General features: G+C 41.3%; 1 protein-coding gene across 5 annotated transcripts in view; it reads right to left on the bottom strand.

The window, feature by feature from the left end:
• The window catches only part of tbl1xr1a (TBL1X/Y related 1a), a 223,259-nt gene that overhangs the window by 81,012 nt on the left and 131,155 nt on the right, over nucleotides 1-11,092 (bottom strand). For 4 of the 5 annotated variants that reach the window (XM_085990291.1, XM_085990288.1, XM_085990287.1 and 1 more), the window contains 3 exons: nucleotides 6,940-7,039; nucleotides 4,700-4,798; nucleotides 1,315-1,460 (listed from right to left, as the gene is read on the bottom strand). In XM_085990291.1, the coding sequence (XP_085846417.1) occupies nucleotides 1,315-1,460; nucleotides 4,700-4,757 (204 nt within the window). In that variant the 5' untranslated portion in view covers nucleotides 4,758-4,798; nucleotides 6,940-7,039. The remainder of the gene's footprint in view (nucleotides 1-1,314; nucleotides 1,461-4,699; nucleotides 4,799-6,939; nucleotides 7,040-11,092) is intronic. The other variant, XM_085990290.1, reaches the window with a different exon arrangement.

Raw genomic sequence — 11,092 nt, 5'->3', positions numbered from 1 at the left:
GGGCTCCCCCCAGCTAGTGGTACTATAAAAGGAACTGAAAGAAAATATATAAATAGCCTAAACTAGAGCCAAGATAAATGACCAAAAGATCAGACTGATCACATAATCATAATACCTACTTCCTTATCTACAGGAAAAAAAAACTAAAATAGTTAAGCAAGACTGCCTCCTGCAACCACAGTAACTATTGCATGTGATTTGACCTATCCTTTTCCATTAAAAATCGCAGATACATAGAGACACCAGCGTATATAGCTCTTTCATCTCAATATAGAAAGACAGACTTGCATTTATATAGCGCCTTTCACGACCACCAGACGTCTCAAAGCACTTTACAGCCAAAGAAGTACTTTTGAAGTGGAGTCACTGTTGTAATGTGAGAAACGCTCAGCAAGCTCCCACAAACAGCAATGTGATAATGACCAGATGATCTAGTTTTTTTTTTGTTACAGGAAACTTTGTGCTATCCGGAGGTGAGCTATCCGGCAATCTGGAGCCACCAGCAAAAATCAGCAGCCGTTTTTTATTCTTGTTTGTTTGGTTTTTTTTGTTGCTTTGTTTGAACAGTCAAGCTGTGCATGGTCTGTAGCTATAGCAACAGCTTCAGCTACAGAGCTTTAGGGCCACACCCGAGTGTTTAGAAGCTGTTGCGGTGTTTGTTGTCAAATACAGAGATAAGAATCTCCGTATCTCTCAACATTAACTGGAGAGTACGGCACTTTTTAGGCAACGCCAGCAGCTCGGTCCCATGGGTGCCGGATAGCACAAAGTTTCCTGTATGTTGGTTGAGGGATAAATATTGGCCAGGACACCGGGGATAACTCCCCTACTCTTCTTCGAAATAGTGCCATGGGATTTTTTACATCCACCTGAGAGGGCAGTTTTAACATCTCATCTGAAAGACGGGACCTCAGACAGTGCAGCACTCTCTCAGCACTGCACTGAAGTGTCAGCCTAGCTTTGTGTGCTCAAGTCCCTGGAGTGGGACTTGAACCCACAACCTTCTGACTCAGAGGCGAGTGTGCTGCCCACTGAGCCACATCTGACATTATATTTCTTTCACTAGTTATATATACACTTTAGTCGACAACATTCATTATTTTAAAATTTATTTCACTTTCAGACAACTCCATAAGATTAAGCTAAAATGTATCTTTGGGGATGACTAATGTTAGCATGGAAATTTTCAGTCAGGAAACTTTAAATGAAAAAAAGATATTACAATAAAGTCTATTGGAATGTACAACTTATTCAGTGTTCAATTTTGCCCATTCCCCCAATTCCAGTCATCTCCCAAGTTTGCTGGACACTAACCTCATTGATACTGACTTCAGCCTCCACATATTGCAAACCTTTCTGTATGATCGAGATGAGAGCTGCTGGTGGCACCAGGGCACCATTAATATTGGACTGACTGATGTGACTCTCTATACCAAATGTGAACGCTGAATGGGAAAAACCTTCGATAAAACAGAAAATAAAAATAATGACGTATAATAGCTTAAACAGCATGCATTACACATACACTGTAGTAATGCAGGTTACCGATAAAAATCACACCACGCTTCCTTTCTCTGACATCAAGTACTTGAAGAATGAGAGGACGAATTAGTCAGCAGCCACACACAGCTTCAGATTTATTATTGCTGTGACTCAGACCTCACCTATGTACTAAAAATCTTGGGTATGGCATGCACTTGATGTTCATAAATGTTATCTGCTAACACTTATGTTAACATTTATAATGGGAAAACCATATGAAAACATTTTATAATGGAAAAGCAGCATGTGAACAGTTGCTCATCACGGTTTGTTGTTGAACCAATCAATTCACTGAAAATGTCTTTTGAAAAAAAATGAATTCACCATTATTTTCTCAGTAACTAATGTCTAATGTCGAGAAGGATGTTTTAAATAAAATAAAATTTTAAAATTACATGCTTCACAACATGATTACATTTATCCATTGAATTGTCTTTTGTATCTTCAATAACTTCTTCAATGCTTTTACTTCAGGACCTTGGCCTAGCTCAAAAAACGAGATTTTGACTGGAGATTTTTTACCTCAACTGTTGTCCAGATCCTTCAGCCACAGATGTGCATTCTGAGCATGTAGTTTGCAGAATTTCTCAGAATGCAATGTGCACATCAACAGGAGTTGAAGGATAGAAAGGTGAGCCCCCTAATCATGTGAAGATTGAAAAGTTTCTTTGTTTTTTCCAAAAGACTTGAAAGAAACTAGAGAATACATTCTCAAGCTTTACTTCAGGCAAGTGATTTAACTGCTCAGACAGACAAAACCTGTGTTCAGCAATGGGAGGATAACAAACCCTTACACCACACTGCCAGTGCTCCCTGATCCTAGGACCACTCCTACTACTCCCAGACCGTGAGAACTTACCCATCTCCATCCAGTTCCTCCTGATCCTAGTGTTCTCAGAACCTCCTTCTCCAATTTTTCCCATAACTCGACCCCTCCCAATGCTCCCACACCCTGAAGGACAAACAAGAGGTGTCCTTTACCCATGCCTGAAGCAGGCGTTAACCTTTTGCATATGCAAATAAAGGGCCTAGCGGCTAGTTCAGGTCCCTGCTGCAACGTTAGTTTGCCGAGGCAGTCAGCGCTAGCTGCACTCGGCAAAACCAACCCTAAAGATCACCTACCAAAAAAAGTTAAGTTACCCACCTGTAAAGCATCCCGATCGATGCAGTTCCCGGCCCAAAGATTCCCCAGCCTCCAACCCCCCCTAGATATCCCTGACACTCCTCCCCAGCTCCGAAGTCCAACCACTGCTCTCCCTCCCCCCACCTTCCCAAGACCACCAACCCCCCTTGCCCCTGGCTCTGGCCCACAACCTCTTCTCCTTTCCCCTCACTCCCCCACCCACCAAGATCCCAGACCTCTAGGCTCCAACACCCCACCCAACTGAGGTTTTAAATGAATATTTTACATCTGTGTTCACTATGGAGAAGGACAATGTAGGCACAGAAATCAGGCATGGGGATTGTGATATACTTGAACAAATTAGTATTGAGAGGGAGGAGGTACTTGTGGTTTTAGCAGGCTTAAAAGTGGATAAATCCCCAGGCCCGGACGGGATGTTTCCCAGGCTGCTGTGTGAGGCAAGGGAGGAGATTGCAGGGGCTCTGACACAAATTTTCAGAACCTCTCTGGCCACAGGGGAGATGCCAGAGGACTGGGGGACAGCTAATGTAGTACCATTGTTCAAGAAGGGCAGTAGGGATAAACCAGGGAATTACAGGCCAGTGAGCCTAACATCAGTGGTAGGGAAATTATTGGAAAAAATTCTGAGGGACAGAATTAGTCTCCACTTGGAGAGGCAAGGATCAATCAAGGATAGTCAGCATAGTTTTGTCAGGGGGAGATCATGCCTAACCAATTTGATTGAATTTTGAGAGGGGGTGACTAGCTATGTGGATGAGGGTAGTGCAGTTGATGTAGTCTACATGGACTTCAGTAAGGCTTTTGACAAAGTCCCGCATGGGAGACTGGTCAAGAAGGTAAGAGCCCATGGGATCCAGGGCAATTTGGCACATTGGATCCAAAATTGGCTTAGTGGCAGGAGGCAGAGGGTGATGGTCGAAGGTTGTTTTTGTGACTGGAAGCCCGTGTCCAGTGGTGTACCGCAGGGATCGGTGCTGGGTCCTTTGCTGTTTGTAGTGTACATTAATGATTTAGATATGAATGTAGGAGGTATGATCAGTAAGTTTGCAGATGACATGAAAATTGGTGGAGTGGTAAATAGTGAGAAGGGAAGCCTCAGGCTGCAGGACGATATAGACGGGATGGTTAGATGGGCAGAACAGTAGCAAATGGAATTTAACCCTGAAAAGTGTGAGGTGATGCATTTTGGGAGGACTAACAAGGCAAGGGAATACACAATGAATGGTAGGACCCTAGGAAGGACAGAGGATCAGAGGGACCTTGGTGTGCATGTACATATATCCCTGAAGGCAGCAGGACAGGTAGATAAGGTGGTTAAAAAGGCATATGGGATACTTGCCTTCATTAGCCGAGACATAGAATATAAGAGCAGGGAGGTTATGATGGAGCTGGAATACTGTGTGCAGTTCTGGTCGCCACACTATAGGAAGGATGTGATTGCATTGGAGAGGGTGCAGAGGAAATTGACCAGGATGTTACCTGGGCTGGAGCGCTTCAGCTATGAAGAGACTGGACAGGCTGGAGTTGTTTTCCTTAGAGCAGAGAAGGTTGAGGGGGGACCTGATTGAGGTATACAAAATTATGAGGGGCATAGATAGGGTAGGTAGAAAGGAACTTTTCCCCTTAGTAGAGGGGTCAATAACCAGAGGGCATAGTTTCAAGGTAAGAGGCAGGAGGTTTAGAGGGGATCCGAGGAAAAACTTTTTCACTCAGAGGATGGTTGGAATCTGGAACTCACTGCCTGAAAGGGTGGTAGAGGCAGGAACCCTCACAACATTCAAGAAACATTTAGATGAGCACTTGAAACGCCATAGCATACAAGGCTACGGACCAAGTGCTGGAAAATGGGATTAGAATAGACAGGGCTTGATGGCCAGCGCAGACACGATGGGCCGAAGAGCCTCTTTCTGTGCTGTATAACTGTTATCTATCTAACTTTGACTGCCAGTATCATAACTAGGAAAGAATAATTCAAACATTTCAAAGTCTACTTTTGATATTTGGCATACTTACCAGACTCCTGTAAATATCTATATACCAGAAAGTTGACCTCATCACTGCTTATACTCATCTTCAGTCCCACTTAAACCATGAGGTCATTAGAGGGTAAGCCTATATATAAAAAAAAAAGTATGAGTCACAAAATTATTTGATACATGCACTACTGGTGGTTCCCCAATATGGAAAATGAGGTTTGCAAACCACAATTTGACAGTTATTTTTCACCTTACTTATATGCAACAAGATTGTTCCTTTATTAGCCACCATTATACTAGATTCAGGGCTGCTGGCTTAATGACTGAACAATTCAAATTAAATTTTTTATTACACTGAATTGCAGGATCTTTACTAGTGTTCAGGTATCATAATTCCCTCCATTTTTCACGTGAAAACCGCAGGCCAGCGCCTCTACTGCAAAATGAAAAGTCCATGTGATGATTTTTAAACTGTCTATTAACCATTTTATATAATCACACAGTGTATACAGTATATTTGTGGAACATTTGGCTAACAAGCTAACAATGTCACACCATGTTCTCCTCGGATAATTCACAACACAGGATTGAGTATTCTTCAGCCACAACATGTGTGTATTGTACAAGGGCACAGTAGATTAATGGTGTGAAAATAACTGCTATATATTCAAAATACTACATGCCACAAAAACACAGTAAAATATCCAGAGTAGACAGCAAGGTTTGAACATTTTTGGGGAAGCTTACCTAACCAAATAAATAAGGATAAAATTGAACTTTTTAAATCACCTATCTGTCCCCTTTCAGATCATTAGAATGTCTACATTATCAAAAAAATTAATTAGGAATTTATAGCTTGCTAATATTGTAACAACTTTAAAATTGATAGTTCAGCATTGAGATTGGTAATAACGCTTCCTTCTGTGTACAGACACACGCACTCATCACGTCTTGGCGATCGTGCATCTGCATAACTTATAACCGGAATCCTCCCTTCAAAGATGAACTATTAAAATATGCTTTGTTTTTCAAAAGCCAACCAGGTGTGCGCTGCATCAGAATTAGGATCACTTGGGTATAGCAAAAGCATCTGGTACTTTAGGTGCGAGTTATTTGTGTTGCTCAGTAACCGTTGACAACATACAAAGCCCACCCAGATGATAGCATAGCGTTAAATAGTTCTGTCAATGGCTGTTCCTTCAGTCTACTGGTGATTTTTGATAGATTGGGATTATTCACTTAATTAAAGCGGTCAACTCTCTTTTGTAGCTGATTGACTTCAAAGGAAAAGGATGGATATAATCAGGCTGAAAGCCTAGGTTCTCTGTCACCTCTCATAGGCGAAGGGACTCCCTGAAGTGTCTTTCTCAGAAAAAATCTTTTCATCAAAGACACATGGTCAAAGTTATGAAAGTTATTGTTGAGGACTGCTAGCATTCATAACTTTTATTGTTTTGAAATTGTTTTAAAGTAGCGGTGAGATATCATATTTCTATTCCTGTACTCATTCTGTTCATTTCTCGTTTTGCTTCTAGGTTATACGTCCTTAATCAAAACTAATTATATGTTTTTAGTTTAAGCCATACAGTGTTGTGTGTGTGTTATTTTCTGTTGATTGAGGAGTTCGAGAAGTAAAAGGGTTTGCTATTCACCCAGAGGTCCACCATTCTAAATACTGCACACACATGACATTTTATTTTATAGGAAGTGCATGCTATGGAAGCAGCCGTTTGCCTTGAGGAGTAAAAAAAAATTGGAAAGTAGCCCAAATTGTAACGGAGCTATTTAATCCATATAATCCAGTCAATGACTATATTTGTTTCCCAACATTCCATTGTAGGTTTGTAACCAAAATATCAACATGCTGCATTTAAAGAGAGCCACTTTCACAAAAGCCTGATTGAACTTTGAAGGCAGGATTCAGGTTATAAGTTATGTAGACCCATGATCAGCAAGACCTAGGTGTGAACAGGGCTTAGTTTCAACTTACATCAATTTATTTTCTCTTTAAAAAAACAGCTGCAATGTTATTTAAAGTGGGCTTTTCCAATACTAAACTAAAATCGTTCTGCTCAATAAGTCACCTTTGTTGTTAACTGATCCCAAATTTAGTATATACGGGTATATTAATAAATTGCCTTTAAGCTAAATGCTTTCAAGTGAAATAACCTGTAAAACACAATGCAATACAAGAAAATCATATTAAGCTAAGACAAACACATTCAGAAAAATCAATAACTGCATGTTCTTTTGAAAGAAGACACAGTTTAATCTTACCTTTCATGAACAGGCTATTAACACATTCTGAACTTTTATTCCAGGACAGTTTAAGGACGGATCTATCACGTCACCTTAGATCATTGGGCATGTAGTATAGCTGGAAAGGCAAACAAAACAAAAAGCAGTCACTAACTTTTTTCTTTTTAAAAAGTGTGCATAATGAAAAGAGACATGTACAGCAATGCCTGTACAGCTTTTAAATGCTAATAGTAGCATGTGTGGCATCATTTTTTTTTTCCTGTTACCAACCTGTAGCCTTTGATTAAGATTTGCTGGGCAGATAAGTGCTGTGTGGAGTTTTGTCCAGTAAGAGGAGTTTGAGCCTGTACAAACCTTTCACTTAGGACACAGAGAAAGTGTGTTTTATCCCAACAGTGTGGCCTGAATTTGAACCCAAGTCCACAGGATGAAAGGGTCGCTGCCCAACACACATTACATATCAGTTACTTTTTCAGATAAGGTAGGATTAAGAATTTGTTTTAAAAATACACATTTTCAGCATATTATTTCTGTTCTAATTCTATGATTCAAAGTTTAAACATGATTGACAGCAGATCATATGTGCACAAATCTTACTGCTAAAATCTCATTTAGAAATCTTTCAGATATTACAGATTAAAACCTTAAACTACTTTACTTCCCTGGACATCGGTCCAGGAGGTTTTGCTTAGTGGTAAAAATGAAATAAACAACAGTAAATTTAAAAATAAGTACAGGATAACACCATCAGTTAGTGAACAGTAGTATACAGCAAGATTTAAGTGTTCCAGTTTGCCATTTCAAATGGGTTCATTATTATAATAAAGGCATTTACATAACCACATGAAGTTTTGTGTGAGCTATATTATGTATTGTTTTCACATCCTGTCAAATATTCATGCTAATCTTAACCACAAAGGTTAACAGCATAAGAGGCCTATTGTATCTGTACCAGCTCTTTACTACAGCAATCCAAAACCAAAACTAATCCTACTGCCCTGTTCTCTCCCCATAGCCTTGTATCTTCCTCGACTTCAAATGGTTATCTACTTCTCTCTTAAAAGTTGTAATGGTCTCTGTCCCAGCTGCTCCGGTTTTAAAGCATTTTAAGCTCTAACAGCTCTCTGCATAAACAAATTTCTCCAAACCCCTCTCCTCACAAATAGCAATTTTAAATTGATGACCCCAATTACTAGCCCTCAGCCAAAGGAAACAAGCTGTCCCTATTCACCCTATCAAAACGCTTCATAATTTAAAAAATCTCTATTGAATCTCTCTTATCCTTTTTGGCGGCAGTAAAGATAGTCCCAGTATCTGGATATCTAAATGCAGTTGTTCTGAAATGATTAATTGCCTTCCAAGTAAGCAGAACATGACTGCAATTAGTAACACTTCCAGAAATATCAAGAGACACCGAACAAGCTAAGAAAATCTTTACTGTTATTACATTCTTAGTAGCCTAGTACTTCAATCATCATAGTCAATCCAAACAGAGATGTCCTAGGTCAGGGATTCAAATTAAATCCCATAATACCATTATACAACTTCTCACCCATGTTGAGGAAGTTTGAAGCTTTACCTGCTCAAGTTTATTTTCACCAATATGCTGTTTATTCTAGAATTACTATTTTCTTTTTTATGGTACGTGGTTGTGCTGATATCCATATTCTAATATCATGATGCAATGCAAAGACATGTATTCTGTATATGTTGCAAAACCCATATTTTTTTTTAATGAAGATTACATGCCACTGAGTGGTAGCATGTGGCAGAACACTCAATTTTAGCTGGGCTCCCAGGGCTGAGCAGGGGAATCAAGCAGAAGTGATGCACTTAACCATGGGGAGAGAGTCAATCTGTGCCATTCGTCCACAATTCCTAGCAGCTCGGTCACAGGCCTGAAAGCAGATTGCCTGCCAACTCGGTCAAATAGAGAATAGTGCTTGGTATAGGAAAGACTTAAAAAGACAAAAGGAAAAATTGAAAGAAAATACATATATTTTGTTAAGCTTCAGTACAATTGTTATTTTAAATATGTAACCATCATAAGTATTTGATTGGCAGCAGAATTGGATGCAGCTTCACAGCTTTCCCCTCCCCCCATCTATTTCATCCCCTCATGAAGGAATTGACCGCTTGCTGGTTCCACGAGTCTCACCTCTGACACGCCATACAATTGCTATTCTTCGTGTGTCAGCATGAATAGAGTGTTGGCAAGCTATTTGACTGTGAAGGCCATCAGTTAAACCCAATCCTCTTCTCACCTGATGTCCACACAAGCCTGCTTCCAGCTGCAGCCATCAAGTGCAGGAATACTGGCCAATTTTCTACTCGCTCAGTCAAACACCAAGACCCTAATACTGTAGCTGCCTGTCCGAGATCAACTAACTCGGCACAACGCAGGGATCGAACTTGGGATTTTCTTCGTCTGTATGATCAGCTATTGATTGGATAAGTTCTTTCGAATTGAGAGCAACTATATTCAAGTTACAGGTTCTTTTCACAATACAGCCGCAGACACTATTCCCTTTCTGATTGTTGCTGTACAGAAGAACGAAGTCAGTTACCAACCTATGGTGGGGTTTTCATCATTTGTGAACGGAGTTAACTTTAAATTATCTAAATATAGGCAAACGGAACAGTGCTGCCGAGTTCTACATTCTCTTAAATTCCATGAAAGTCATATGAAGTCATATGGTAGACACTACTGACCAAGCTGGCCGAATCCTGAAGGACATAGCTGCCAGACTAGGACTGCGGCAGGTGGTGAGAGAAACAAGACGAGGGGAAAAACCTATTTGATCTCATCCTCACCAATCTACCTGTCGCAGATGCATCTGTCCATATGACAGCATTGGTAGCAATGAACACCGCAGTCGTTGTGGAGACGAAATCGTGTTGTGTGGCATGACCACTGTGCTAAATGGGATAGATTCAGAACAGATCTAACAACTCAAAACTGGGCATCCATGAGGCACTGTGGGTCATCAGCAGCAGAATTGTATTCCACCACAATCTGTTACCTCATGGCCTGGCATATCCCTCACTCTACCATTACCATCAAGCCAGGGGACCAACCCTGGTTCAATAAGGAGTGTGGAAGAGCATGGCAGGAGCAGCACCGGCGTACCTAAAAATGATGCGTCAACCTGGCGAAGCTGCAACACAGGATGCATGCTAAACAGCGGAAGCAGCATGCTATAGACAGGACTAAGCGATCCCACAATCAACGGATCAGATTACAGCTCTGCAGTCCTGCCACATCTAGGTCATGTATGGTGGTGGACAATTAAACAACTAACAGGAGGAGGAGGCTCCATGAATATCCCCATCCTCAATGATGGCGGAGCCCAACATGCGAGTGCAAAAGACAAGGCTGAAGCGTTTGCAACCATCTTCAGCCAGAAGTACCGAGTGGATGATCCATAATCGGCCTCCTCCTGAGGTTCCCACCATAACAGAAGCAAGCCAGTCTTCAGCCAATTCGATTCACTCCACGTGATACCACGAAATGGCTGAGCGTACTGGATACGGCAAAGATTATGGACCCTGACAACATCCCAGCTGTGGTACTGAAGACTTGTGCTCCAGAACTAGCCGCGCCTCTAGCCAAGCTGTTCCAGTACAGCTACAACACTGGCATCTACCAGACAATGTGGAAAACTGCTCAGGTATGTCCCGTTCAGAAAAAGCAGGACAAATCCAATCTGGCCCATTATCGCCCCATCAGTCTACTCTCAATCATCAGCCAAATGAATGTTGAATGTTTAAATGTCTTAATCTAAATGTACACTCTCGGGAGCCGCAAGCCTACATTTCGTTGTACTGCACTTGTGCACTAACAATGACAATAAAGTTGATTATTATTATATTAAGTGATGGAAGGTGTAGTCAACAGTGCTGTCAAGCGGCACTTACTCACCAATAACCTGCTCACCGATACTCAGTTTGGGTTCCGCCAGGACCACTTGGCTCCAGACCTCATTACAGCCTTGGTCCAAACATGGACAAAAAAGCTGAATCCCAGAGGTGAGGAGAGAGTGACTGCCCTTGACATCGAGGCAGCACTTGACCGGAGTGTGGCATAAAGGAGCCCGAGTAAAACTGAAGTCAATGGGAATCAGGGAAAAGAGACTATACTGGCTGGAGTCATACCTAGCACAAAGGAAGA

Source organism: Somniosus microcephalus, chromosome 6 (genome assembly GCF_052327205.1).
Source record: "Somniosus microcephalus isolate GS21.2 chromosome 6, FLI_Smic_1.0, whole genome shotgun sequence".
Taxonomy (NCBI): Eukaryota; Metazoa; Chordata; class Chondrichthyes; order Squaliformes; family Somniosidae; genus Somniosus; species Somniosus microcephalus.
Note: the sequence above shows the minus strand (reverse complement) of the source record. Positions and strands in the feature narration are given on the sequence as shown.